General features: G+C 43.8%; 1 protein-coding gene across 3 annotated transcripts; it reads right to left on the bottom strand.

Annotated features, from left to right (window-relative positions):
• Positions 1–1,405: 1,405 nt before the first annotated feature.
• Ncoa4 (nuclear receptor coactivator 4) lies at positions 1,406–23,313 on the bottom strand. Of its 3 annotated transcripts, none has more exons than XM_042696295.1 (10): positions 23,233–23,313; positions 8,900–9,054; positions 7,436–7,576; positions 6,864–6,952; positions 6,484–6,592; positions 5,916–6,005; positions 5,222–5,365; positions 2,852–3,817; positions 2,358–2,498; positions 1,406–2,082 (listed from the first exon to the last, which is right to left on the bottom strand). In XM_042696295.1, the coding sequence occupies exons 2-10, from the start codon at positions 9,038–9,040 to the stop codon at positions 2,077–2,079; spliced, it is 1,827 nt and encodes a 608-aa protein (XP_042552229.1). In that variant the 5' UTR covers positions 9,041–9,054; positions 23,233–23,313; the 3' UTR covers positions 1,406–2,076. The 3 variants fall into 3 exon arrangements, with proteins under 3 accessions (XP_042552229.1, XP_042552231.1, XP_042552230.1); XM_042696297.1 differs by lacking the exon at positions 23,233–23,313 and adding an exon at positions 22,092–22,120; XM_042696296.1 differs by lacking the exon at positions 23,233–23,313 and adding an exon at positions 16,698–16,768.
• Between the last annotated feature and the right edge of the window lie 1,025 nt (positions 23,314–24,338).

A 24,338-nucleotide genomic window follows, 5' to 3' on the forward strand; every position in this document is an offset into this window, starting at 1 on the left:
TCAAAAGAAAATATATTTTCCATGTTTATACTGAATTGAAGGCTTACTGCTGCCATTAACAGCTAGGGTAAGGTTTTTTTTTCTCCAACAGCTGACATCAAGCAGCCTCAGGGTGTTTCAGGTTAATCATTATTGGAGCATGCTAAAACTTTGTCAACTTTTGTCATCCAGTAGACAGTAATTCACTCCTCTCTGGAAATAATTGTGGGCTGCAATTTTTCTAAGAAGACTTGTAAAGCTAAAGGCAAGCTATTTGAGTTTGTTTTCTTATCCAAAAGATGAAATTAATAAGTAAACTACACTGCAGAGTACACACAGAAACAGTAATACTAAGGAACTTGGAGCTGTGCAGTTGGAAAAAAGCACATACTCAGTAAAAGAAAATGGTGACATTTATGGTGTTAAGCTCCATAAACTTAAAAGTAGATTTGAATGAGTTTGGGGGGAGAAAGTTGAAATGGAAGTAATTACCTGTACTTTGCTAACTTAAGATTCATAAGTTATGCTGATAGGGAAATATACACATTTATATGTTTAAATTGTTTCATGGGTATGTTCTAACCAAAGGTTATCACGTACTTCCAAACAACGTATCAGTTTCATAAAGACACATACAACCATGGTGTGGCTGTTATGCTTTTAATGGAGAGGTATAAAATGCATCAATGCAAAAGAATGTTTCACATACTTGTCAGCATAGTGATTAATAATGTAAAATACAGTGTTTAAGAGCTCAAAAGAGAAACCACAAAATTTTCTGCAACCTAAGATGCTGGAAAGACTCAAGTTGATTTGAACCCACCACCTTTATGTTAGTAATTCTCAATGGTATGGGGGGAGGGGGGCGGGGGGGAGAAGAAAATAAAGGCTCTTTATAGCTGTGGTTCAAAGAGTTGTAGTAAACCTGTATGGCAGAGTCAACTGTGTCACTGAAGTATTTCCAGTAACATAGGCAGTTAGGAAGTTTGATAGTTTCAAAGCCCAAAAGGCAGTTGAGATCTTGCAGAGAACTTTTAAACATAAATCCCACTTCTCTCCTACAAAGAAACTTAAGGATATTGATAAAATGTCAACAGTTTTCATAAAGTTTCAATAAGCACCCCAAGGCACAAGTGTTTAAAACAGCCTGTTCACACAGTACTATTTGGGAGATTCAGGAACACTTGATTGCAGTGATAGGACTTCGACTTTATCCCCAGTTAAAAGCACCAGAGGTGTCAAGCGTAGATTCCATTTACACAGGATGCACCAGTAATCCTAGGGTAATGACTGATTCAAGTACTAGATTTCCAACTCTCACCCTTTTTCTCTTAGCGCTGGGATTCTTTTAAAGCATATAAGGTCTGTATATGATGACAGAAGCCAAGACTACCTTGAAAATGGTTCTGAAACAAGAGTCCTCAAACAGCTCAATGGATACTTTAATAACATTCAGAGAAAGGAATAAAGGCAAAATCTTCAGTAACTGCATTTCAAATAATGAAAAATTAATAGAAATAACATGTAGGCTAAAATGTCTGATAGTTAATGTCATTAAGAACAAAACCTACTAAATTGACAAGGTTAATTACTTGTGTGAACTATCCTATAAATTAATTGAACAGAATAATCACTTGGTTTTGGACCACTAGAAGAAAGCCCATAGCAAAAGAAGTATCTAAAGGGCAGTCAAAAGGTTTGAGAAGTTTACTGGCTTTAGGAGACACTAGCGCACCTTGATTATAAAATACTTCACTTCTAAAACTACAGTGTTTTTGTTGTTCTAGTAACCACTCAATCTGAGCTGTGGAAGCTGGTGAAAACCTGCCCACCAAGATGCTGTATTTCTAGTGGAAAGAGGTGGGTGTACTAAGTGAATACTTCAGTAAGAAAGACTGTCACCTCAGCATCAACAAATAGCCTTTCTTTTATAAAGCAACTCATAATTTGATGACTTCACTAGTTTAAAGTCAGACATAAAAGAAGTAAGCTCATTGATCAGACTAGAAATACAATGATTTGGCAAACTGCAGTCACTCAGCTCGTGGATGTGTGATAATCTGCAGAAAAGCTGTTCGACTTTCACAGTCCATTCCATCACATCTGGTTAAAAGAAAAAAAAACAAGTCCACAGATAAGTCACCTCACTAGAGAAATTCTCCCTACCTTAAAACACTTAGAATTATGATCCACCCAGGATTTGAAGTTACATCTTGAAAAGTCACTTTCATATATGCTAAGTTAGAACATTAAGTCCAGTGTTTGAAATTTTTAGGAGTTCCTCTCCTATCTACATAATAATAAACCTTAGTGAGCAAAGCATGACTTCATATGTGGGAAGAAACTACAATCTAATGCAGTAGTGACATTGTGCTCACCTGTAGAGGAGTTCGATATAGCCACTTTTCTTTATCAACTTTAAGCTGCATACAGGTGAAGAGATCACAAACTGCTGGGAGACCGTAACAGTCTGGGGGAAAGTTATGTTCCTCTTGTAGGGGTGAGTTAAGAAATACTTCCTGCACCAAGACAAAAAGGATGGGTTGCTTCAGGACAGCTGGACTAACAAGAGACTGGCTTAAATTCCCCTCCCAAATAGTTTGCCTAAAGAAAAAAAGCAAATATTCATCATTCTTATAACCAAGAACAAAGGCAACAATTGTTTATTTGAACCCCAAGTCTTCAATGTGGATAGCAGCAAAATAGGCCTTGTTTGTTTGTTTGCAGAAGAGGGGTGGGGAGGGCTGAGAAGTGCATCAATAAACTTGAACATTTGTAACCAAGTACCAAAATTACTTCCTCTGCCAATTAAGCTTGTAACATATTTAAGGATCTGGCAAGGTCAGCCAGAGCAATTCTGATGTGTGCTCACCTGGGCCTTCTTTCGAAGTAGCCACTTGTCTTCTCCTGTAGATAACTGGCTAAGGTTTCCCACCTTCTTGGCTGGCAAGACCCAATCAGCAGTGTTAAAGGGACTCCAGGAAGTAGTCATAGGGCTCTGAAGCTTTTGTTTGCCAGCTCTGTCCTCAGCACTAGACCTGGTGAGCCACTCTGATAAGGAACTATTCCATATGGCTTGGAAGGAATCGGAAACTCGGGCAGGAGCCAGGGCTCTGGGTGCCTTAGCTTGTTCTGTTACCTCTTTTCTGGAAGGACAGAGCCACACATTTAGGGATTCTTGGTGATTCCCAGGCTCAGGTCTGGCTTCCACAGGCATTCCATTTTTATCTTTCCCTTCTTTCTTCAGAAGCCACCTACACAGAGCTTCCTTCTCACAATTCTCATCACACACACACTCCGCAAAGCTTGTACAGGGCTCATTGGCTTTGCATACTTCCTCTACTTTATATGTGTCCTGATGGCTCTGAACAAGCCAATCCTCAGTAATGCTGAGGGTGGACAGTGTTTTCTTGGTCTCCAAGTGGTCATTCAGGCACTTCAGATTGCCTAGGTTTTCAATCTCCACACCTTTGGGCTGGTTACCCTGACAGTTGGTACAGGAGTCAGGCTTGACAAGCCAATCATTCACACTGTAGGGCTCCTGGAACACCTGGAACAAGAGCTTAATTTTTTCACTGGTTTCATGGCTGCCATTCTCAGGCTTCTCAAGCTTGCAAGGTTCCTGAGGAGTCACCAGCCAATCTGACAGGTCCATCTCATCTTGATCAAGGAGCACTAGATCTTCTGCCTTTTCACCTTCATTGATAGAACAGCTGTTACACTTCTGGGAACTTGGCTTTCCAGGACCTTCTTGTTGCTGACTCTTCAGGAGCCAGTTTTCTAAGCCCTTCAGATTACCCCAGATATTACTGAAGAAACTGCAGGCTCCGGCAGAAGTCTACATAAGATGAACACAACATTAGTCTACCAGAGTAATTATGATTGCCATTGTTTATACACTAACTTGCTCAGTATTTTCAAGTATGCAAAGCAAAGAGGTAAGAGATTTCTTTTTGATTATTAAATATGTATGACTACATAAATTACATTTTCTTAAGTTTTCAAGTACAAAATGAAAGCTAAGTATTATAGCTTATTTGACAAAATCAGAAAAAGACTAGCACCTCTACATAATGCCTTCATAAATAGACTGGACAACTCATTGAACAATTCTAAAAAAGTGCTCATGCCTCAGAAATTCAAAAGATTCAAAAGCAAAAGTATGTCAAGTTCAGAGAAGAAACAATCCCATAAATGAATCCTACTGTTAAAGAGGTTTAATGGCAAATAAATATCTGGTAGTGGGACTATCAAATGTTACAAACTTCCTAGAAAGTAAAATTGGCAAGATGTATCTAACCAAAGGGTTAGTAATTTACTCCTAAGGAAATAAGAATGAACATAGATAAGTAGCTCCTAAATGTTTTTTTTTTTTTTTTTTTGGTCGGTCATGGGGCTTGAACTCTGGGCCTGAGCGCTGTCCCTCAGCTCTTCAGCTCAAGGCTAGTGTTCTACCACTTGAGCTACAGCGCCACTTCCAGTTTTCTGGTGGTTTATTGGAGATAAGAGTCTCACGGTCTCTCCTGCCCGGGCTGGCTTTGAACCGCGATCCTCAGATCTCAGCCTCCTGAGTAGGTAGGATTACAGGCATGAGCCACCAGCGCCCGGCTGCTCCTAAATGTTTTAAGGGAGTTTTATGTCTAGAAAAACTGGAATCTAAGTTCTAGCCAAACAATGAAATGTTCTATAGAAAAAAAATATATTCAAGTTATAATTGTAGGAAAAATATGCACACCAAAGCAGAGCTTACAGAATTATTTTCAAAAAGTATATGTACAGAAAAAAGTATACATGTAAGGATTATGGGCTTGTATTATCTTTATAAATTATTTGCTAAGCATTCTAAAATAAAGAGATAGATGTTCCTTTTGTAATTCATGATGTTTCCAGCTGGGCACCAGTGGCTCATGCCTGTAATTCTAGCCACTCAGGAGGCTGAGATCTGAGGATCACAGTTCAAAGCCAGCCCTGGCAGGAAAGCCCGTGAGACTCTTATCTCCAATAAACCACCAGAAAACCAGAAGTGGTGCTATGGCTCAAGTGGTAGAGCGCTAGCCTTGAGCTGAAGGACAGTGCCCACACCCAGAGTTCAAGCCCCACATCCGAGACACGTGCATGACACACACACACACACACACACACACACACACACACACACACACACACACACACACACACACACGTTTCCAGATTAGTAACTACTATAGTATCTACATTACAAACAGTAATGCCAGCCATATACCTGATTGTTCGCCAAGGTCTGTTTTTGGGTGAGCCAGTCTTGAGGGTTAGTGCTGGGTGTGTAAGGATCGTGCCAGCCACTAGCAGGTTTGCTTCCAAGAAGCCATTCACTGAGAGGAAGAACAGTGCTACTGGATGCCAACTTCTGGAAGTCACATAAATTTTGCTGCTTAACCAGGTATTATTAAATGTTCATAAGAAAGTTCATCAGAAAAACAGGAGACACAGGTTCCTTGGTTGCTACTGACTGATTAGGTCACATGCCTTCCCTGAGCCTCAGTTCTTACAAACTCAAAATAAGGAATAAAAATCTCTAAGAGTTCTCAATTCAAATATCTAGATCTTTTTTATTCACCTTGATTTTGCAATAAGTCATCTCAGGGCTGGGAACATGGCTCAAGTGCTAGAGTACCTGCCTACCAAGCATAAAGCCCTTGAGTTCAAATACCAGGAACATTAAAACAAACAGCAACAAAATAAAACAAAAATCTTTGAATTAGAATGAGGATCCTCAAGAGAAAGCCAATACCAATAAGATAATAATTGATCATTTCCTATGAAATGATGGAGTGCCTTCTCTTATTTAACAACTAAATTTCTATTTCACTAAATGCTTTAAGCATTCACCTATATAAACTATCCCTGGCAGCTTTTTTACAGTGACTCAATTATCAGAACCAAAATGAGATTTTTACCTGCTCTGGCATTGAGACATAACTTCTTTTCTCTATGAAGGTCCCAAAATTTGATGAACTGGCATGAGCCATCAGGTGCTCAGGAATTTGCTATAAAATTAAAACCATTTAAGCATGTTTATGCCACTTTCCCACCAAAAAAGTGAAACTACAATTCTAAATTTGAAAAGGATTAAGCAAAGCATTACCATTTCACTAGGATATTGTTAATTCCTACAAAGGAATTATCCAATCTGAGAGTTCTATTATTATCATATAAGGACTGACACTAGGTTTGGTAGTACCACTACTTTTAACAAGACCCAAATGAGAAAAAGCCATAAAGTTTATAAAAAGAAAATGTGCAGTATTTAAAGAGATAAAAGACAAATTCAAAGATTACCAATGAGATAATAGTACAGTGTAAGAACTGCCAGCCTAATGCACTTATTAATGAGATGCTCATCGTAATCAGAACAGGAAGCTTCTGTAGGTTAGTGCTGCATAATAAAAATAACTTGGTGAACAGACCTGTGGGGCCAGAACCCAGAGAAGCACCCTATGTAACACCCAAGCTCAATCTACTCACAATGGTCTTAAGGGACCCAAAGGTGGTGATGGCTTGGCGTAGAGAAGTTGTGTCTGCTTCAAAGAGAAGGACAGAAGAATCTTCAGGTTTCAGGGTCAAACTGCCCAGTCTGGGTAAAAATACAAATAACTAAAATTTAATTTACAACACTTAATTAAAAGTTTTCAAGGAATATGTATAATTTTAAATGACTAGACTTTTCTAAGAAACTTAAAAGTAGATGGTTTACTCATTTATCAGAAAGTCTAAGTACATAAAACATGATCTTATCACAAGAAGAGAAATGTCAAGTTAAACCAACATATGAAAAGAATTGCAAATTGACATTCTTGTACTGAAGAAAAAAAGCCAGAAATAAAAACAATAAAAGGGGTCTTTACCTCTCCAGGCACACAGAGACTTGATTGGCTAGGTCTTTGTTTTGGGAACACTCCAGCTGGTGAATAAGACAATTGAACTGGCCCAATAACTACAAGAAAAAATCAGGCAGTTACAATGAAGTAACTAACTTAACAAACAGCATCTAGATTAAACTTTTAGGGGGTTGGGCACAGTGACTTGTGCCTGTATTCCCATCTACTCAGAAGCCAAGATCAGGAGGATTTCAATTCTAGGCCAGTCTAGGCAAAATAAGCAAGATTCCTCATATGAATCATAAAGTAGGTATGGTCGCTACATGGAAAGCCACAACAAGAGGATCACAGTCCAAGGCTGGGGGGAAAAAAAAGGGAGACCCTATCCAAAAAAAGCATAAAGGTCTAAAATGTGGTTCCAGTGGTAGCACACTGACTTGAGTTTAAAACCAGAGAGATTAAACTTTTATCTGATTTATATTAATGCTGCATTATGAAGAAGACAGCCTCTGGAAACCAGAGTCTATACTCAGACCAATTCCAGTGTGCAGCTGCTTACCCAGTGGAGCTCAGACCAATTCCAGTGTGCAGCTGCTTACCCAGTGGAGCTGCTGAGCCTGCTGCTGCAGCGTCTCCTCTTTAAGCTGATAGATGAGATCCGCCTGCTCACACAACCACACTTCTCGGCTCCGAAGGCATTCCAAGTGGCGACTGATGCAGCTGTGAATCTGGGCCTTCACCTAGAAAAACATTGGTTTCCCTGGTGTTAGATGCCTAAGGGAGGTTTCCTGCAAACAATAAGGTTTAGAAACTTTCATGGGTCAGATATCCTTCTGATTGTCCAATTACCTATGGGTGACTCTTCACAAAAAAGCACAGACTCAAAACTCTGCCCATAATTTCCAGCTTCAAGCCTGTAAGCTCACCCCACAAATTCCTATGATTTCTGGTTTTAAAACCTCAGCCATTGCTGGGCACCAGTGGCTCATACCTGTAATCCCAGCCACTTAGGAGGCTAAGAACTGAGGATCCCAGTTCAAAGCCAGCCTGGAAAAGGAAAAGTCCATGAGACTGTTATCTCCAATTAACCGCCAAAATAGCCAAAAATGGAGCTATGGCTCAAGTGACAGCATCCAAACCCTAAGTTCAAGCCCTAGGACTGGTGTATACATGCACACAGACACAGATACACACAGACACAACACACACACACACACTCTAGCCATCAAGGTATACTTAAGCTCTAAAATCTTTCTTCCTAAAAGGATTTGATTTTAAGTGTTCTAAAGTAATCAGGAGAAAATATAAAGATAGGCAAGAGATATTAATCCCTCTCATTTCCCATCTAATTTTAAAACATAGCTTCACAAGCTCACCAGCAAACAAAGACTGATGTCTGGCCTTTACCCCTTTTGTCATGTGTAAAATGAGCTGTCATTTACAGGAGGCCAACTTAGCAAAGCTATAATATAAGGCAATAGCTACAAGACCGTTAGGGTGGACACTGTATGTAACTTATAAACCAAACATTTATAGGGAGTAAACAGTGATCCACACATATTCTAAATACAGCAGCTATGAACCATTCATGAGCATCTACTTCATTATTGCATAAAACGTATTTCCTATGTAATCATGTTTTGTTTCAAATTCAAGTACTAGTTGTCCACTCAACAGAATACAACTGGAACTAACACACTTCAGGGGAGATTGACAGAACTATGCACATGTGGCTCCTCACACATCATGAGGACGAACTAAGTGGGGCTCCCTTCCTTGTTTTTCAGTAATAACAGGGCCTGATGCAGGGGCCACACAGGAGCAGTGAGAAATGCATGCTAAACAAAACTCTGTGGGGAAGTATAGAGTGCAGATGCTAGCATCTGCCTTATTTCCTCTTAAGATCAAAGGCACCAACATGCCAGGCAGCTGACTAGGGTTAAACAATTAAATACACCATATGGGTCAAACTTTTTAGTCTACACTAGGACGCCAAGTCCTTGGCCGAGTACTGCACAGTACTCTAAGATGAGTCCAAATGAAGACAAAAGCACATATCACACCTCTCGTAAGTTATCTTTAAGTTGCTGTTCAGCACGGAGAACTCCACCAATAGCAAGCTCCAAGTCCCTCCTTGCATCACTACACCTCAAAAGGGGTTCTTTGTTACTGGAGCAGCCACTCTGGTCCTGGAGGGTGTTCATTCTGCTCACTGTTCCTTAAAAAGAGAAAAGAAAGTCCAAATAGCAGGCTATTTATAACCCCAAACCACCTTTCCATCCACATTCAAATGATCATTCCACCAGTTCTCATTAATGACCTACCCAGGACCCTGCACACAGGACATTCAGTGTATAATGCTTCTTCCACCTCCTCTCCTCCACCTCTGCTCTTGCTATAAAATTCTATACATATGTTTTATAACACTTTAGATGTGAATATGTGTATCTGAAAAAAATATACTAACAACTGAATAAACAGGATACAGGTCTCCAAAATCATGACTAGACTATTAATGAGAATGCTAACCTTCTGAACTGAGAATATTGCTCATATCTAACCTATGTGAGGCCCTAGGATGGATCCCTAGGAGGGAAGGCGGAGAGGAAGGGAGGGAGCTGGGGGGAGGGGTGGAGAAGGGAGGAAATATAAGCGTCTGTTTATACACACATGAAGTCACATGAGGCAAGTATTTCTTTTTGCAGATTTAGAATAAAATGTGTGAAGAGATCTATAATTACTTTGAAAATAAGATACTAACCGATAATTTGATAAAGTTTAGAATGTTTGTTTAGAATTGCCATATGCCTAAATTTATTAGGAAAACTTTTTTAAATTAGGGAGAATACAAAACCTATGAAATTATCAAGAATATATATATAGCCATGTGTGCCAACCCTGGAAAAATGGGAGTCCACGAAGAGAGGATTCTTACATGTGGCACTGGCTACTTCTCCAAGAACCTTCTCTCATTCTGTCTGACAAGATCAGATGACATTCATACCCAAACACTAGACTAGCTTTCGACTAGAGGGACCTATTACTGATGCCACCCGCACATCAAATCTCACCAGCCCATGCACAAAACTTCCAGTGCCAAACAGATTTCTTCCATGCTTTTTATGGTTTTCTACTTTGTCAAGACATTCCAACCATTCCTTTATTCCTCACAGGTGACTCACCCTGTTGATAGGTGTCCTAGACTGCAATCTTACCCTGTTACTGTCAAAATTAAAACTTTTTTGATTTGTTTTTGGTTGGTCGTGGGGCTTGAACTCTGGGCTTGGGCACTGTCCCTGTGCTCTTCAGCTCAAGGCAAGCGCTCTACCGCTTGAGCCACAGCACCACTTCCGGTTTTCTAGTAGTTTATTGGAGATAAGAGTCTCAAGGACTTTCCTGCCCAGGCTGGCTTTGAACTGTGATCCTCAGATCTCAGCCTCCTGAGTAGCTAAGATTACAGGCGTGAGCCACCGGCGCCCGACTAAAGACATTACTTTTTTTTTTTTTGGTCAGTCATGGGGCCTGAACTCTGGGCCTGGGCGCTGTCCCTCAGCTCTTCAACTCAAGGTGAGTGCTCTACCACTTGAGCCACAGTGCCACTTCCAACTTTTTCTGTTTATGTGGTGCTGAGGAATCAAACCCAGGGCCTTATTCATGCAAGACAAGCACTGTACCACTGAGCCAACTTCCCAGCCCCAAAATTAAAACCTTTTATTAAGAGATTTTAAAAAAATGAATATAAGTCTGCCAGGGTATGCTTATGTCTATTATCTTAGCTATGCTGAAGGTAGAGATTGGAAGGATTGAGATTTGATATTAGCCCAGACAAAAAGTTAGCAAGATTCCATCTCAGCAAGGCAAGCCTCCTGTAATCCCAGCTATCTAAGATGCTATAGGGAGAAGGAAGTAGTAAGAGGCCAGTCCTGGACCAAAACCAAAGACCTTATTTTAAACTAATGCAAAAAAAGGGTGAGGAGCATGACTCAAGTAGTAAAGTACCTGCCTAGCAAGTCTAAGGCTCTGAGTTCAAACCCCAGTACCACCAAAAAATATAAGTCTGACAAAATAATGTCATGACATGCATATAAAGGTGCTTACAAAAGTGGATAGGAATAAATATAGAGGATTCTCTGGTAAGACCACACTTCAGACAGAGAGAAGAAATAGTAGAGTGAAAAGCTAGAAGGATACAATAAAAGAAGAGTTTCAGTAAAGCAATGTATAATATAGCTTTAGGAACTCGCTGGAAGAACAATTTGCTATTTATCTTGGATAGCTCAAGACAGGGCTTCTCAACATAAAGAAAAGCAAGCAATCATTGCAGCAGTCCACAACAATTTACTAAGACTTGTGTATAGTTTTTGGAAGCAGATTCTGCAACAGTTTCTACATAGCTGTTAAATTTTATTTTAAAAGGTAGATTTCTTGCTGGGTACCAGTGGCTCATGCCTATAATCCTAGCTACTCAGGAGGCTGAGATCTGAGGATTGAAGACCAAAGTCAGCCTGGGCAGGAACGTCCATGAGATTCTGACCTCCAATTAACTACCGGCCTCCCCCAAAGAAAACCGGAAGTGGCTCAAATGGTAGAGCACTCACCTTGACCTGAAGAGCTCAGGAACAGCACCCAGGCCCAGAGTTCAAGACCCATGACCAACCCCCACCCCCCAAAAAAGGTAATTACTTGCACTTGACTAAGAGCAACAAACCAGAAGAGAACATTTTTTTTTAGGCCTCCTTAAAATGTTTTTGTTATTTTAAAGGTGATGTACAGAGGGGTTACAGTTTTCTTCCTTCCTTCCTTCCTTCCTTCCTTCCTTCCTTCCTTCCTTCCTTCCTTCCTTCCTTCTTTAGAATGGAGATCTACCACTGAAAGAAAGCCCCATGTAACTCGTACTGTGCCAAATCTGAGGAAAACTTACATACTATTTGGCTGCATTTACCAAAAGTCACAGGAATAATTTGTTCTGTGATAAGACTCAAGTTTATTTGTGGGTAACATACCTCAGGGGAGAGGGTGCTCAAAAAAGGGAAATTGACCTCAAACCCATGAAAAACTTCTGCAGAAAGGAAGGCTGTTTGGCCTAGATAAGAAGTAACTACCCTCCCAGGACATGGTTACTACTCTCAAATATTTGGACACCTGATAAATGAAAGAATTAGGCTTGCTCAGAAGAGCTCTATTAGGCAAAAGGATTTCAGGAGACATTATCAGACCCATGAAGAACATTCTAACAGTCCCAAAGACAACCACCTCAGACAAAGCCCTCCAAATAGCTGGCTGACCATCTGAGACAAAAGGAAACCTGATTTATCTCCACTGTGTCTTCAAGATGAGGTTTAGAGCCCCCAGCATGGTGGGGGGTGAGGGGGAGGAAGTGCCAAGGACAAAAGTAGCAAGGGTCACACTCTTAGATGTAAACTGATGGACACCAGGCACTGGTGACTCACCCCTGTAATTCCTAGCTACATAGGAGGCCGAGATCTGAAGATCAAAGTTCAAAGCCAGCCCCAGGTAGGAACTTCAGTAAGACTTATTTCTAGCTAACCACCAGAAAAAAAGAAGTAGAGCTGTGCTTCAAAGTGGTAGAACACCATCCTTGAGCAAAAAGAAGCTTAGGGACAGCGCCCAGGCCTGAGTTCAGGCCCATTAACATCCAAAAATAAAATAAGAAAAGAAAGTGATGGGAGGACAGCTGAACAGCCTTTCTTTCAACCATCTCACAACAACAACAAAAAAGCCAGCAGCTTCAGAATTCAAGACACTCCAAAGTTCCCCTGCTACTTCTGCTTTTTTTTAGTTTCCCCACCGTGCCCCAAAAGATAACTTCCTCAATTCACTCTGTCAGGAGTTTCTGTGGAATTTTTCTGACCTTGGCAACAGCTGTGCTTACTCCACTGACTCTGTCACAAGTAAGTAGCCCACAGAACAGCAAGGGCATGTACACTCTGCACACATTGTAGGCACTTTGAAAAGCATCTGACGGCACAGGCAGATGTCAGCCAAAGGTGTGGAGAGCTGGGGTTACCTCATTACCCAGCCATACTCTGTGTCATGCAAAGTGTGCTTAGCTGTCTTTCAAATGCAGTAAACTCTTCAATGTGGTAAAGATCACTTGTATGGAATACCACCATGGCTGCCAAGGTCAAATCTAATAAAATTGTCAAAAACCCTAGAACACTGAACAGACAGGAGCTAACTGAATGTTAGGGCAGACTACTAAACAAATCTCTTCAAACACAAGTGCTGTATAACTGCCTAACCAGAGACTACAGCCAAAATAGTATGGTGGACTTTCCCCTTATCAGCTATGGGCAGAATGTACCACAATATTAAAAAATTTCAAAATGGATTCGTAGTGTTGCTTTTTAATCTCCAAGTATTATCCTTCAAAACAGTCATTTTGTTAGCGTATAGGTCTTTCTTTGGGGGGGGGAGGGGTAGAAGTCAGTTCTGGGGCTTGAACTCAGGGCCTCAACTCTTGCTTGGCTTTTTTGTTACCACTTGTCCTACACCTCTACCATGGAATTTCCTGCCCCCAGGGTGGCTTTGATCCTCAGAGCTCAGCCTCCTAAACAGGAATACACATGTGAGCCATCAGTACCCAGCTAGAATATTGAGTTTTTAAAGCCCAACTGTCAGCCACTAAGAAAACCAGTCTTTATGGCCACTCCCAGAATGTCTGGCCCTCTGGCTGGCTCAGTCTTCCCCTCCCAGTCAACAGTTGACTTCATTAGCCCAGGTACCAAGAAAGGAGGGAATGTCATTACTGGTACTGTGATAAAGAGGGAACGTTCAGATCTAAGATTAAGAAGACTACAAGGCCAGCTCAGAACATGAGTTTGAGCCAACTTTGGGAAGTAAAGAGACACACATAAGGGTAATAGCCCACGCAGTTGTTTTCAACAGTAACTGACTGTTTGCTTCAGGTCCAAGCATAGCAAACAAGCCAGCTAAGAGATGGCTGACAACCTGACCTCAGGCTATGTTTACTGCTTGCACCTCAGGTGCTCCTAACAACCTCTCTGATCTTTTTCCTCTGGAAAAAAAGAGACAATGATACTAGTATCAAAAGACAAAATCACATCAACTTGCAGATCTTAATTGGCTTTTTGCTTTAACTCTGTAATTAGGCAATATTCCATAAAAGACAAGTGTTTCAAAGTGCTGAGCAAAAGAGGTTGTTTTTAGAACAAGCTGAAGTTGTGTTCCTGTGAGGAGGGAAAGGGCTAGAACAATGAGGAAAGAACTTACATCAGTTTATTTCATGTCACTTCTTTGTGTAAGGATTAAAACAGAGGGAACTTAATATCATGCCAACTAATGCTGGCCTGGGGAAAAGTTGACTAGGTTCTCTTTCTACTTCATACTTCATGTAAGGTTATCAAATAACAATTTCAGGTTGGCAATGAGAAAATTTAGCATGAGCAATTCCATTTTGATTTTCAGCATGTTGAAATCTATGCATAGGTCTAAGTCTCCTTTAACTTGAATTTAACCAAAGCTACATAGAGAAGAGTGCACTGGGGTAAAGAGAGACCTTAACTGCCTCTAAGCACTTACCCAGCCCCTATATGCTGACTTACTCCAATTGTTAGCTTCATAATTGGTACTAATAGGTGTTTAAAGCCAATCAAGACCTTGGGATGACCTTCACTGTATAGAAAGCAGAACCCAATCTGGCAAGGCCTTCCCCACCAGGACACCCTGACTTAAGCCACTGACCCTGGCATCCCAGGCTACCACTTGCCCTTTCAAAACCTAACTTCTAAGAAAGAATAACAATATAAACTCACACTTAGGATAATGAAGTGGTGCTTCTGTAATAAAAAATGCTCCCTGGCTGGGAAGGTGGCTCCACCATAAGAGTGCTTGCCTTATAGGCATAAGGCCCTGGGTTTGTTTCCTCAGTACCACGTAAGCAGAAAAAGCTGGAAGTGGCCCTGTGACTCAAGTGGTAGAATGCTAGCCTTGAGCTGAAGAGCTGAGAGACAGCGCCCAGGCCCAGAGTTCAGGCCCCACGACCAACAAAAAATAAAATAAAATAAAATAAATAATGGCTCCCATCCCTTCTTTACCTACATAATATTTTAGAATGAAACCCTCTTATGACAAAAACAGCCTAAATCTCCTAAGATATATCAAACATGTATACTTTTTTCTGTTTTCTCACCTGCACAAAGACTGAGCCAACTTAATTCTAAAAATTGCTAAAAATGTCCTTTTGTTCACCTCAATAATCCAAACTACTGCCTTAGCACGTCAAAGTAGGGTTGTCTTAAATGTTTATTTTTTGAGACACATTGATTTGAAAACTTCCCTATTACTAGGATCCCTGTGCTTATGTTTTAGAGTAGAGGGAAAGTGTAAAGGAGAGGAGAGAAACAGACCCTTCCCACAAACCGGAGGAACTGGAGTTTCCTCAACAGGTTTTTTTTTTTTCTATAAAATGTACATGTCTCACTTAGACAATGTTTTCACAGAACTAGTTATGAAGGTCAAAGATCTTGGAACCTACATTGAGCAACTAACCACAAATGAAGCTAAGTCATTATAAGGTTCAACCACAAAACTCCCTCCAAACTGTGACTATTTTGTAACTATATAACCCACAAATAAAGACAGAAAATTTGCTGAGGGTGTGTGTAGTTCAATTGGTACAGCATGTGTTGAGATGCTAGAGGTCTTTGGTTCAATCTTCAATAGAAATAGTAATAATAATAATAAGCTATCTCTTACGTAAGTGACACCTTAAGGCCCAGAGTCACTGCCATTAAAGATCTAGTCCTGGGTTCTCAAACCTAATGGGCTTCTCCTTCTTTTAGTGCATTATCAAATTATTTTACTTGACATCAGCAGAATGTAAATTACTACTGAAACTTCTTTCCTAAAGACTTACAGTCTGTTTTCACATTTCTCAATAAACTATGGTTCTTCAGAATCATCTGTCTTGGGTAACACTACAAAAACACCTAGTATAGGCATAGTAGCTATACGCAGAAGGCTGGACTGAGGTTAAATTCTGCCAAGTGGAGCCAGTTAGGAAAGCAGCCTTCAGGACCCATCAAAATTAGTTCTGGGGGCTGGGAAGGTGGCTCAGTGGTAGAGCGCTTGCCTTGCATGCCTGAGGCCCTGGGTTCGATTCCTCAGCACCACATAAGCAGAAAGAAAAAAGTCGGAAAGTGGCGCTGTGGCTCAAGTGGTAGAGCGCTAGCCTTGAGCTGAAAAGCTGAGGGACAGCGCCCAGGCCCAGAGTTCAGGCCCCACGACCCGACCCAAAAAAAAAAAAAAAAAAAAAATCAGTTCTGATGGCCGCTCTGGGCTGGCTCCGGGCTGGCGTGCCATCTGTGCCCGGGCGGGATCAGTGTGCGTGCGCGTGTGTTCCGCTAACCTCCACACCTCAGGGCCTGGGCAGGAGGCCCAGCTCCCCGCGGGTGTGGCAGGGCTAGATGAGACGGTGGTAACTTACTACAGGCTAGCGCTCGGGTTTCTTCAAGAATCTCGTAAAAGTAACTGCAAAACTGAAAACCGACCACAAAATTCTACCATTGAATGACAGAATTACGAAGGCGTTTCTGGTTCAAAAACTAGAAAACTAACGGCAAAATTAAGCAAGAGTGACAGTGACTCGGGCGGCTTGCTAGGCCTCTCACCGCCCCTCGCAGGAGCAGCGCGGAGGAACCGCTCGTCCCGCTCTCCACCGCCGCAACCGTGGGTTCGCGGCCGCCACGCGCGTGCGCAGGAGCGCAGCCCCACCCCCGCACGCCAATCCCGCAGACGGCGCCGGGGAGCAGGGCCCGCGGCGGCCCGGTCCGCCCCTGCCTACCTGGGGCGTCGGACCGGCCTGGGCGCCGTCCCTACCTGAGGCGGCGACCGGGCTCCAGCCAGTGCCTGCCTGGGGCGTCGTTCCGAGAGCAGCCGCTTCCCACACGGCCCCTTTATTCCCGAGGGCGTCCGCAGGTCGAGCCTGAGTCCCACCCTGTCCGGTCCCGCCCCGCCCCGCCCTGCCCCGCCTGCTGTGGGCGGAGCTGCTGCTTCGGCCGCTCCGCCGCCCGGCTCACCACCCGCAAAGCCCCACCCGGCCTGCACCCCAGATCCTTGAGACGCGTCGGTGTTCGGGGCACTGTGGGGCCGTGGTGAGGCGGCCAGCAGGCGGGGAAGGACCGCCCTCGCCGGGCTGTTCCTGGCTCCCGTCCCCTCACCCGGAGACACTGCCACCTGCAACCCGGTCACGTTCCCCTCCCCCGCATTCAGCCCGCGTGCGCCTGCGCCTGCGCGTGGCCTCAGGCCTCCCAGAGGACAACTGCGCACCGGCGGCTGCCCAGCCCAGCTGCAGGTTTCCAGACACAGCTGAGAGCAGGACGCTCCCACCGGAGAGCTGGGCTGACCATTAAACCTGGCGCCCTCGCTTAGAAGCTGCTGCACCTTAGCTATCTACCTGTTAGATGGGAGGAACATGGGCTAAAGTTCACGGAAACTTTATGACCTTCATGAAAATGTTTAGGCCACACAGGTACACAGTACTGCCCGAGGGCTACCATGCTCATAAACTTGTCTGCCCATTGCCCAAAGATAAACCTTAAAGCCTGTATATCCTAGCAAGCCAAGAAAACAATCTAGACAATATTGTCCATCTTAGTCCCCCCCCCCTTTTTTTTTGATCAGTCGTGGGGTCTGAACTCTGGGCCTGGGCGCTGTCCCTCAGCTCTCCAGCTCAAGGCTAGCGCTCTACCACTTGGTCACGGCGCCACTTCCAACTTTTACTGCTTTTGTGGTGCTGAGGAACCCAGGCCCTCATGCATGCTGGGCAAGCGCTGTACCACTGAGCCACCTTCCCAGCTCCCATTCTAGTCCTTTTTTTTTTTTTTTTTTGAGACAGGATCTCACTATGTAGCCCAGGCTAGCCTCAAACTCAATCCTCCCGCCTCAGCTTCCGGCTTGCTAGGATTTCAGACATCCCAAGCTTTATACAACTATCCCTAGTTTTGTTTTGTTTTCCTCAAACAAGACAAAACTAGTATGAGTGTTGCCACTGAAATTCTAGAGAGTGGGGTAAAGTGTTTCCAGGCAGCCAGACCACAATGCTCAGCCCAGAAGCTCCACAAATAACAGCAGGTTTATGAGCTAGAGAAATATTTATTTTCCTCAAACTTTTCAGTCCACAGAAATTTCAGTTGACATCAATAAAAAGGTTGGTAGGCTTTCAAAACTGGGGTCATGACCTATCTTCAATGTGAACATCTTGCCTTAAGATAGTCAAGAGCTGGAAAACATGTTACTTATGTAGCTTCACCAACAAATACCATTTTATCCCTGGTTTCATATAATAAATCTCTTGTGGTTTTCTCCACAGAAGCAAACAAGTGATAAAGTATTTTCCTTCCTCTAAAGTCTGGAAGACCAAAATAATGCGCCAAAATGAAACTCAAAACATAACCTGACATTATGTTCTTTTGAGAGCTGTAATTAATTGTCCAAGTATTAAGGGACTGGACTTCCTACTGGAGACTAAAATTGACAACAAGCCAAAAACCCTTTACTGTTAACCCTTTTTGTCAGTTATTCATAGTTGGTTGAACAAATTGTCACATCTATAGAACACTAGAGTTAATGCTAGGCAGGAGGAATCCTAAGACTCAATGTTCTGTAACACAATCCTAGCCCCCAAAAGGAACCTGTTGGTTCCACTGCACCATCAAGCTAAGAAAACCCAGGAATGGCAACTTCAGATAAGAATAGCTAAGGGTGTACAGTGAGTCATGCCAGGTGAGTAAAAGCAGTGCCCTCAGAATAATTATTTTGTCCACTTACCAGGGATGTATCCAATTCAGGAAGTGGGCATGACATGTTAAGATCTGAAGCAGTGTAAGCTTGAGTGCAAGTCTACCAATGATGACTACAGTGCTGTGATTTAACAATCAACAGGTGGGTGGACACCATGGCAGCTCTGTCAAGCACAGCGCTCTACTAGATGCTCTACTAGGTGCTCTATTAGGTACTCACACTACTTGCAGCACCCAAGTGGATGCTGTTTTGACCTTCCTTGGCTAGACTTCTACACTGTTAATATGTGTTCTATGTTGAGACAATGTATATTTACCAAGAATGAACACAAAGCCAAAGTGGAAACTTTGGACAGAAATACTAGAAGGGCTAAAAAGGAGCAGGAAGAGTAACAAATGCTGTGGACACCTATAATTCTCTCACCAAGCAGAACTTAATCCTAAAGTTTACATATGGACTGTTTTTGTTTTGTTTTGTTTGTTGTTGCTGTTGTTGTTTAAAACAAAGTCTGGCGGTGTAACCCAGACTAGCCTCAATCTCATCATCATCATCCTATCTCAGCCTCTCAAATGCTGAGATTATGGTCAAGCACCACCACACCCAGTGGTTGGTCCTCTTTTTCTGGTGGGGCAGTACTGAGGCTTGCTTTTTTGCTTAAGGCTGGGGCTCTACCACTTGAGGCACTTCTGATTTTTTGTGGTTAGTTGGAAATAAGAATCTCACAGACTTTCCTACCCAGCCTGCCTTCAAACCATGATCTTTGATCTCTGTATCCTGAGTAGCTACAATTACAGGTGTGAGCCACTGGGCTAAGTAGGTTGGTCACTTTGCTTGCCTTTCACAGCTAATCAACATGTGAACTGAGGCACTGAATTCACTGCTGAATTTAGCATTGTTTTTGAAAGGGCTCTTTACTCCCCTCCCTGTCATATACTTCATTATTCTCTATAGTACATATCACAGTCTGACATATAGAAACCATTTATCTTCTGCTCCATCTCCAGAAAAAAAAAAACTACAAGGTAAGTTGCACATAGGCAGGGACTTTATCTCTTTGTTCCTTGCTATGTAGTTATTTGCTACAGAGTTCTTTCCTAAGTGAATAAATTCTGCAAATATTTAAATCTAGCCTAATGTGTACTAGAAGTTTTTCCTTTTTTAGACAGTTTCTCATTTAGTCCTCACAAACCTTTAAGGTATTATCATTACCATCAAAAAAACAAAAACAAAAAAAGACACCAGTTGCTGGTGGCTTACACCAGTAATCCTATCTACTCACGAGGATGAGAGCTCAAGATCATAGTGTAAAGCCAACCCAGACTGGAAAGTCCATTAGCCTCATTTCCAACTAGCCATCAAAAATCCAGAAATGGAGCTCAAGTGGTAGAGTACCAGCTTTGAGCAAAAAAGCTAAGGGAGAATACCTTGGCCCTGAGTTCAAGCCCTAGTATAAGCACACACAAAGCAAGACTTAACAAGGTTAAATATATTGCTTACAGTAACAAGTTTCCAAGTAGAAAAGCCAAGATATAATCCCAAGTCTGAGTCAAAAGCCCCCAGCCACTCAGGTACTTTAAAGACATGATTAAATACTTAGTATTTAATTACTGGTGGCTTACACCAGTAATCCTGTCTACTCAAGAGGATGAGATCTCAAGATCATATAGTGTAAAGCCAACCCAGACCTAACTAAACCTAACACTTACTGTTTACTAATGATATCTGGTAAATCTGCCATCTAGAAGACAATTTATCATTGAATAACCAACCAAAAGTAGAAAATACTATTTTTTTAAATAACAGAGTTATTTTTGAAAGAAGCCCAGCAGTAGCAATTGACTGAATTCCTTCCAGTATGCTAAGTTGTATGAAGAAAAGTACAATGCTAGGAATCACTAACAAGAGGCTCTCAAATAGAGAATGTGTTTAGTCCATGACATTTATGAAAACCCTACAGTTTCCTAAGATTCTAGCATAGTTGTACTCATTTATGCAAATAAGAGTAGGAAGTCCTTTGTAATTCTAACAGCTCTGACAGACTACCTTCTTTTATCATTGTGCTTTTCCACTTTTGAAAATATTTTCCCAAGAGGAATAATGTAATTGTAGAAATTTATTTAAATAAAATATCATAAAAACTTTCAACATCTAGCACTTTCCCTAGAAACCCAAGACAAAGACTCAGAGAAAAGGAAACAGAGAAACAAAAGGTAAGGGAAATTATTGTCCTAAGCAGTAACATAGGTGAAGTTACTCTTGTTGATCTCATTCTTTCTCTGAACAATTCCATGAGCTAGAAAAGTCTTTTTTTTTTTTTGGGTCCGGTCGTGGGGCCTGAACTCTGGGCCTGGGCGCTGTCCCTCAACTCTTCAGCTCAAGGCTAGCGCTCTACCACTTGAGCCACCGCGCCACTTCCGGCTTTTTTCTTTTTTGCTTATGTGGTGCTGAGGAATCAAACCCAGGGCCTCAGGCATGCAAGGCAAGCACTCTACCACTGAGCCACCTTCCCAGCCCCTAGAAAAGTCTTGAAAAGAGCAAATCAAGGCCAGGCACTAAAGGCTCATGCCTGTAATCTTGGCTACACAGAAGGCTGAGATCTGAGGATCATGGTTCAAAGTCAACCCCAGCAAACAAATCCAAGAGACTCTTATTTACAATTAACAAGCCAAGAGCCATGAGTGGAGGTGTGGCTCAAGTGCTAAAGCAATGTCCCTTAAGCTAAATTTAAAGCCAAGGGACAAAGGAGAAGTGCCCAGGCCTCGAGTTTAAGCCCCAATACGATTAAAAAAAAAAAGCAAATTAAGTAACATTACTGAGCCACAAATAGTAAATGAATGTCCCTCCATTTATAAAGTTCAAAAATGTCACAGGAAGATCCCAGTACAGAAATAAGCCAACTATGACTATCTGTTCTGTTCTCACTCAGGGAAGTTAACTCCAGTTTTATAGCCATATTCCAAATTACCAAGTGAATGAGGGAACATCAAGTCCATCCAAAAGCAGCTATTATGGCAAACCTTACCTGCCTAGAAAACAACACAAACTGGCCTGATACATTTTTTAAAAGATGAACTCTAAACTAGCATTCCAACTTCTGTTATCCCTGACTGCATCCACCCATGACACATCCTTGACATTATTACTATTCCCACCATCAGAATTCTGGGCTTGTTCTCTATTGTTTTCTTAATTGCTACATTCACAACACTCTGAGCCTACAGCAATGAATAAATTAGCATTTTGAAATAAATGATTGCTGGTACAATGAATCAATGAATGAGCAAGCTTTCTCTTCTTAGCTGCCAAAGGGAGAAAAATCATACTACTTTTAGAAATTGTTGGGAGAATTAAATAGGATGTTAACACTGCATTTTGGTAGGCCCTCCCTCCTCCCCAAAATAAATGCCCAAACAAACAAGTTCTTTGTATTTATAGGTTCTGGATCGATCCATTATAGAAAACAAACCCCACCTCTTACCAGAGACCCAAGGAGGAGACACAGGAAACTGAGGACAGTCACCTGAGCCAGGGTAAGGACAGAATGGAGGAGGTGGTGGCCTTGAGCCTGGAGCTACAGTAGAGTAAGTGAAGATGGATGGGCTATATTCCAAAAGAGAGAGGTGGGGGCTGGCCTTATGGAGAGTAAGCTGACAACATAGCAAGAAAAGGCTGCCCAGAACCTGTGGGAAGGGGCAGGGGAGGACAGGCCCGGCGGGGGGAGGGGGGAGGGCATGGGGAGGACCTGTGGGGAGGTCATGGGGAGGCAGGCCCGGCGCGGGGAGGGAGGAGGGCACGGGGAGGACCTGTGGGGAGGGCATGGGGAGGCAGGCCCGGTGGGGGGAGGGGGGAGGGCATGGGGAGGACCTGTGGGGAGGGCATGGGGAGGCAGGCCCAGCGGAGGGAGGGGGGAGGGCACGGGGAGGACCTGTGGGGAAGCATGGGGAGGACCTGTGGGGAGGGCATGGGGAGGACAGGCCCGGCGGGGGGAGGGCATGGGGAGGACAGGCCCGGCGGGGGGAAGGGGGAGGGCACGGGGAGGACCTGTGGGGAGGGCATGGGGAGGACAGGCCCGGCGCGGGGAGGGAGGAGGGCACGGGGAGGACCTGTGGGGAGGGCATGGGGAGGACAGGCCTTGCGCGGGGAGGGAGGAGGGCATGGGGAGGACAGGCCCGGCGGGGGGAGGGCATGGGGAGGACAGGCCCGGCGGGGGGAGGGCATGGGGAGGACAGGCCCGGCGCGGGGAGGGAGGAGGGCATGGGGAGGCAGGCCCGGCGCGGGGAGGGAGGAGGGCATGGGGAGGACAGGCCCGGCGGGGGGAGGGCATGGGGAGGACAGGCCCGGCGCGGGGAGGGGGGAGGGCACGGGGAGGACCTGTGGGGAGGCATGGGGAGGACAGGCCCGGCGGGGGGAGGGCATGGGGAGGACAGGCCCGGCGGGGGTAGGGCATGGGGAGGACAGGCCCGGCGGGCGGGGGTGGGGGGGGGGAGCGGAGAAAGACAGGCCCGAACGCACGGTGCACTTAGAGGCCTCATTCCGGGCCGAGGCCCCAGCGGCCCTCGAGCTCACTCCTCCGGGCTGGGAGCCCCGAGCCTGCCCGCCGCCCCGCTCTTACCCGCTCGCAGGTCTCCACGAAGGGCCGAGAGGGACCTCGGAGGAACAGGGACACCTCGAGACCAGCCTAAGGGCCGAAGGCAGAGTTATCGCGAGAGCTCGCCCTCCTCCAACGCCTCGCCCCGCTCTTCTGACAGTCTCGCGAGACCTGTGCGGGCTCTCCGGAAACCCCGCCACTGCCCCCTAGAGGGCTCGGGGTGCGGCGCCCTGCGCGGCGTCCGCCCTGCTGGCTACTGCAGTACACATGATACAAGATTCAGATTCTGTATTTAAGCATTGTTACAGCATTGTTAAAAACTGTGAAAAGCACGGCTGTGGATGAGAAGCCTTCGTTAATGCACCCTTCTGGAAGTCTCTTTTACCTTTAATTGTGCTGAGATGTTAAGGACTGGAGAGAAAGAATTCCCTAAGCAGGACTCCAGACCCTTTTTAGAGCTCCAGCTGCCTTAAGCAGGAGTCTGCTAGCCAGGCATCCACAATGCCCTCATGTCAACAACACCCAAAGTACAATTGTGGCTCCAAAAGGTGCTGCGCTAGCAAGCAGCTTACACACTATTGCAGGCTATATTGCACTCTGTTGGGACCACAGTAGCCACCTGCACCCAGGCCAGTTGAATGAGCACCTCCTTTCCCTGATGGCAGGGCTCCTGTTTAACAAGTGTGAGAAGCTTTGAGGTCAAACCCCTGTACCTGGAAGAGTAGACAGTTCAAACTCTGGTACCTCTAGAAGGAGGAGGAGCTGAAGAGGGAGGACCTATGATTAGTGACAGGGACTATACCATGATTGGTGCAAACAGAATCCTTCATTTGCATCAGTGGAATGCTAGGATTGGCACAGTCACAGTTATCATAATCCTTTCTGGCTAAGCAGGCTGCCCAACTCAATGTGAGCAGCTGGGAGAAACTTCCTGTGCTGCAGTATGGCAATATTAGCTCTGAATTAAAGACTTTCTCTCAAGTGATCTTACAGTCTTGCTGTCTTTGATGAGCTGGCAATAAAAATAGAAAATAAGTCTATTGGGCTGGCAAGGTGGCTCAGTGGTAGAGTGCTTGCCTTACATGCATGAGGCCCTGGGTTCGATTCCTCAGCACCACATAAGCAAAAAG

This window comes from Dipodomys spectabilis, unplaced genomic scaffold (genome assembly GCF_019054845.1).
Source record: "Dipodomys spectabilis isolate Male_0828 unplaced genomic scaffold, ASM1905484v1 ptg000207l, whole genome shotgun sequence".
Taxonomy (NCBI): domain Eukaryota; kingdom Metazoa; phylum Chordata; class Mammalia; order Rodentia; family Heteromyidae; genus Dipodomys; species Dipodomys spectabilis.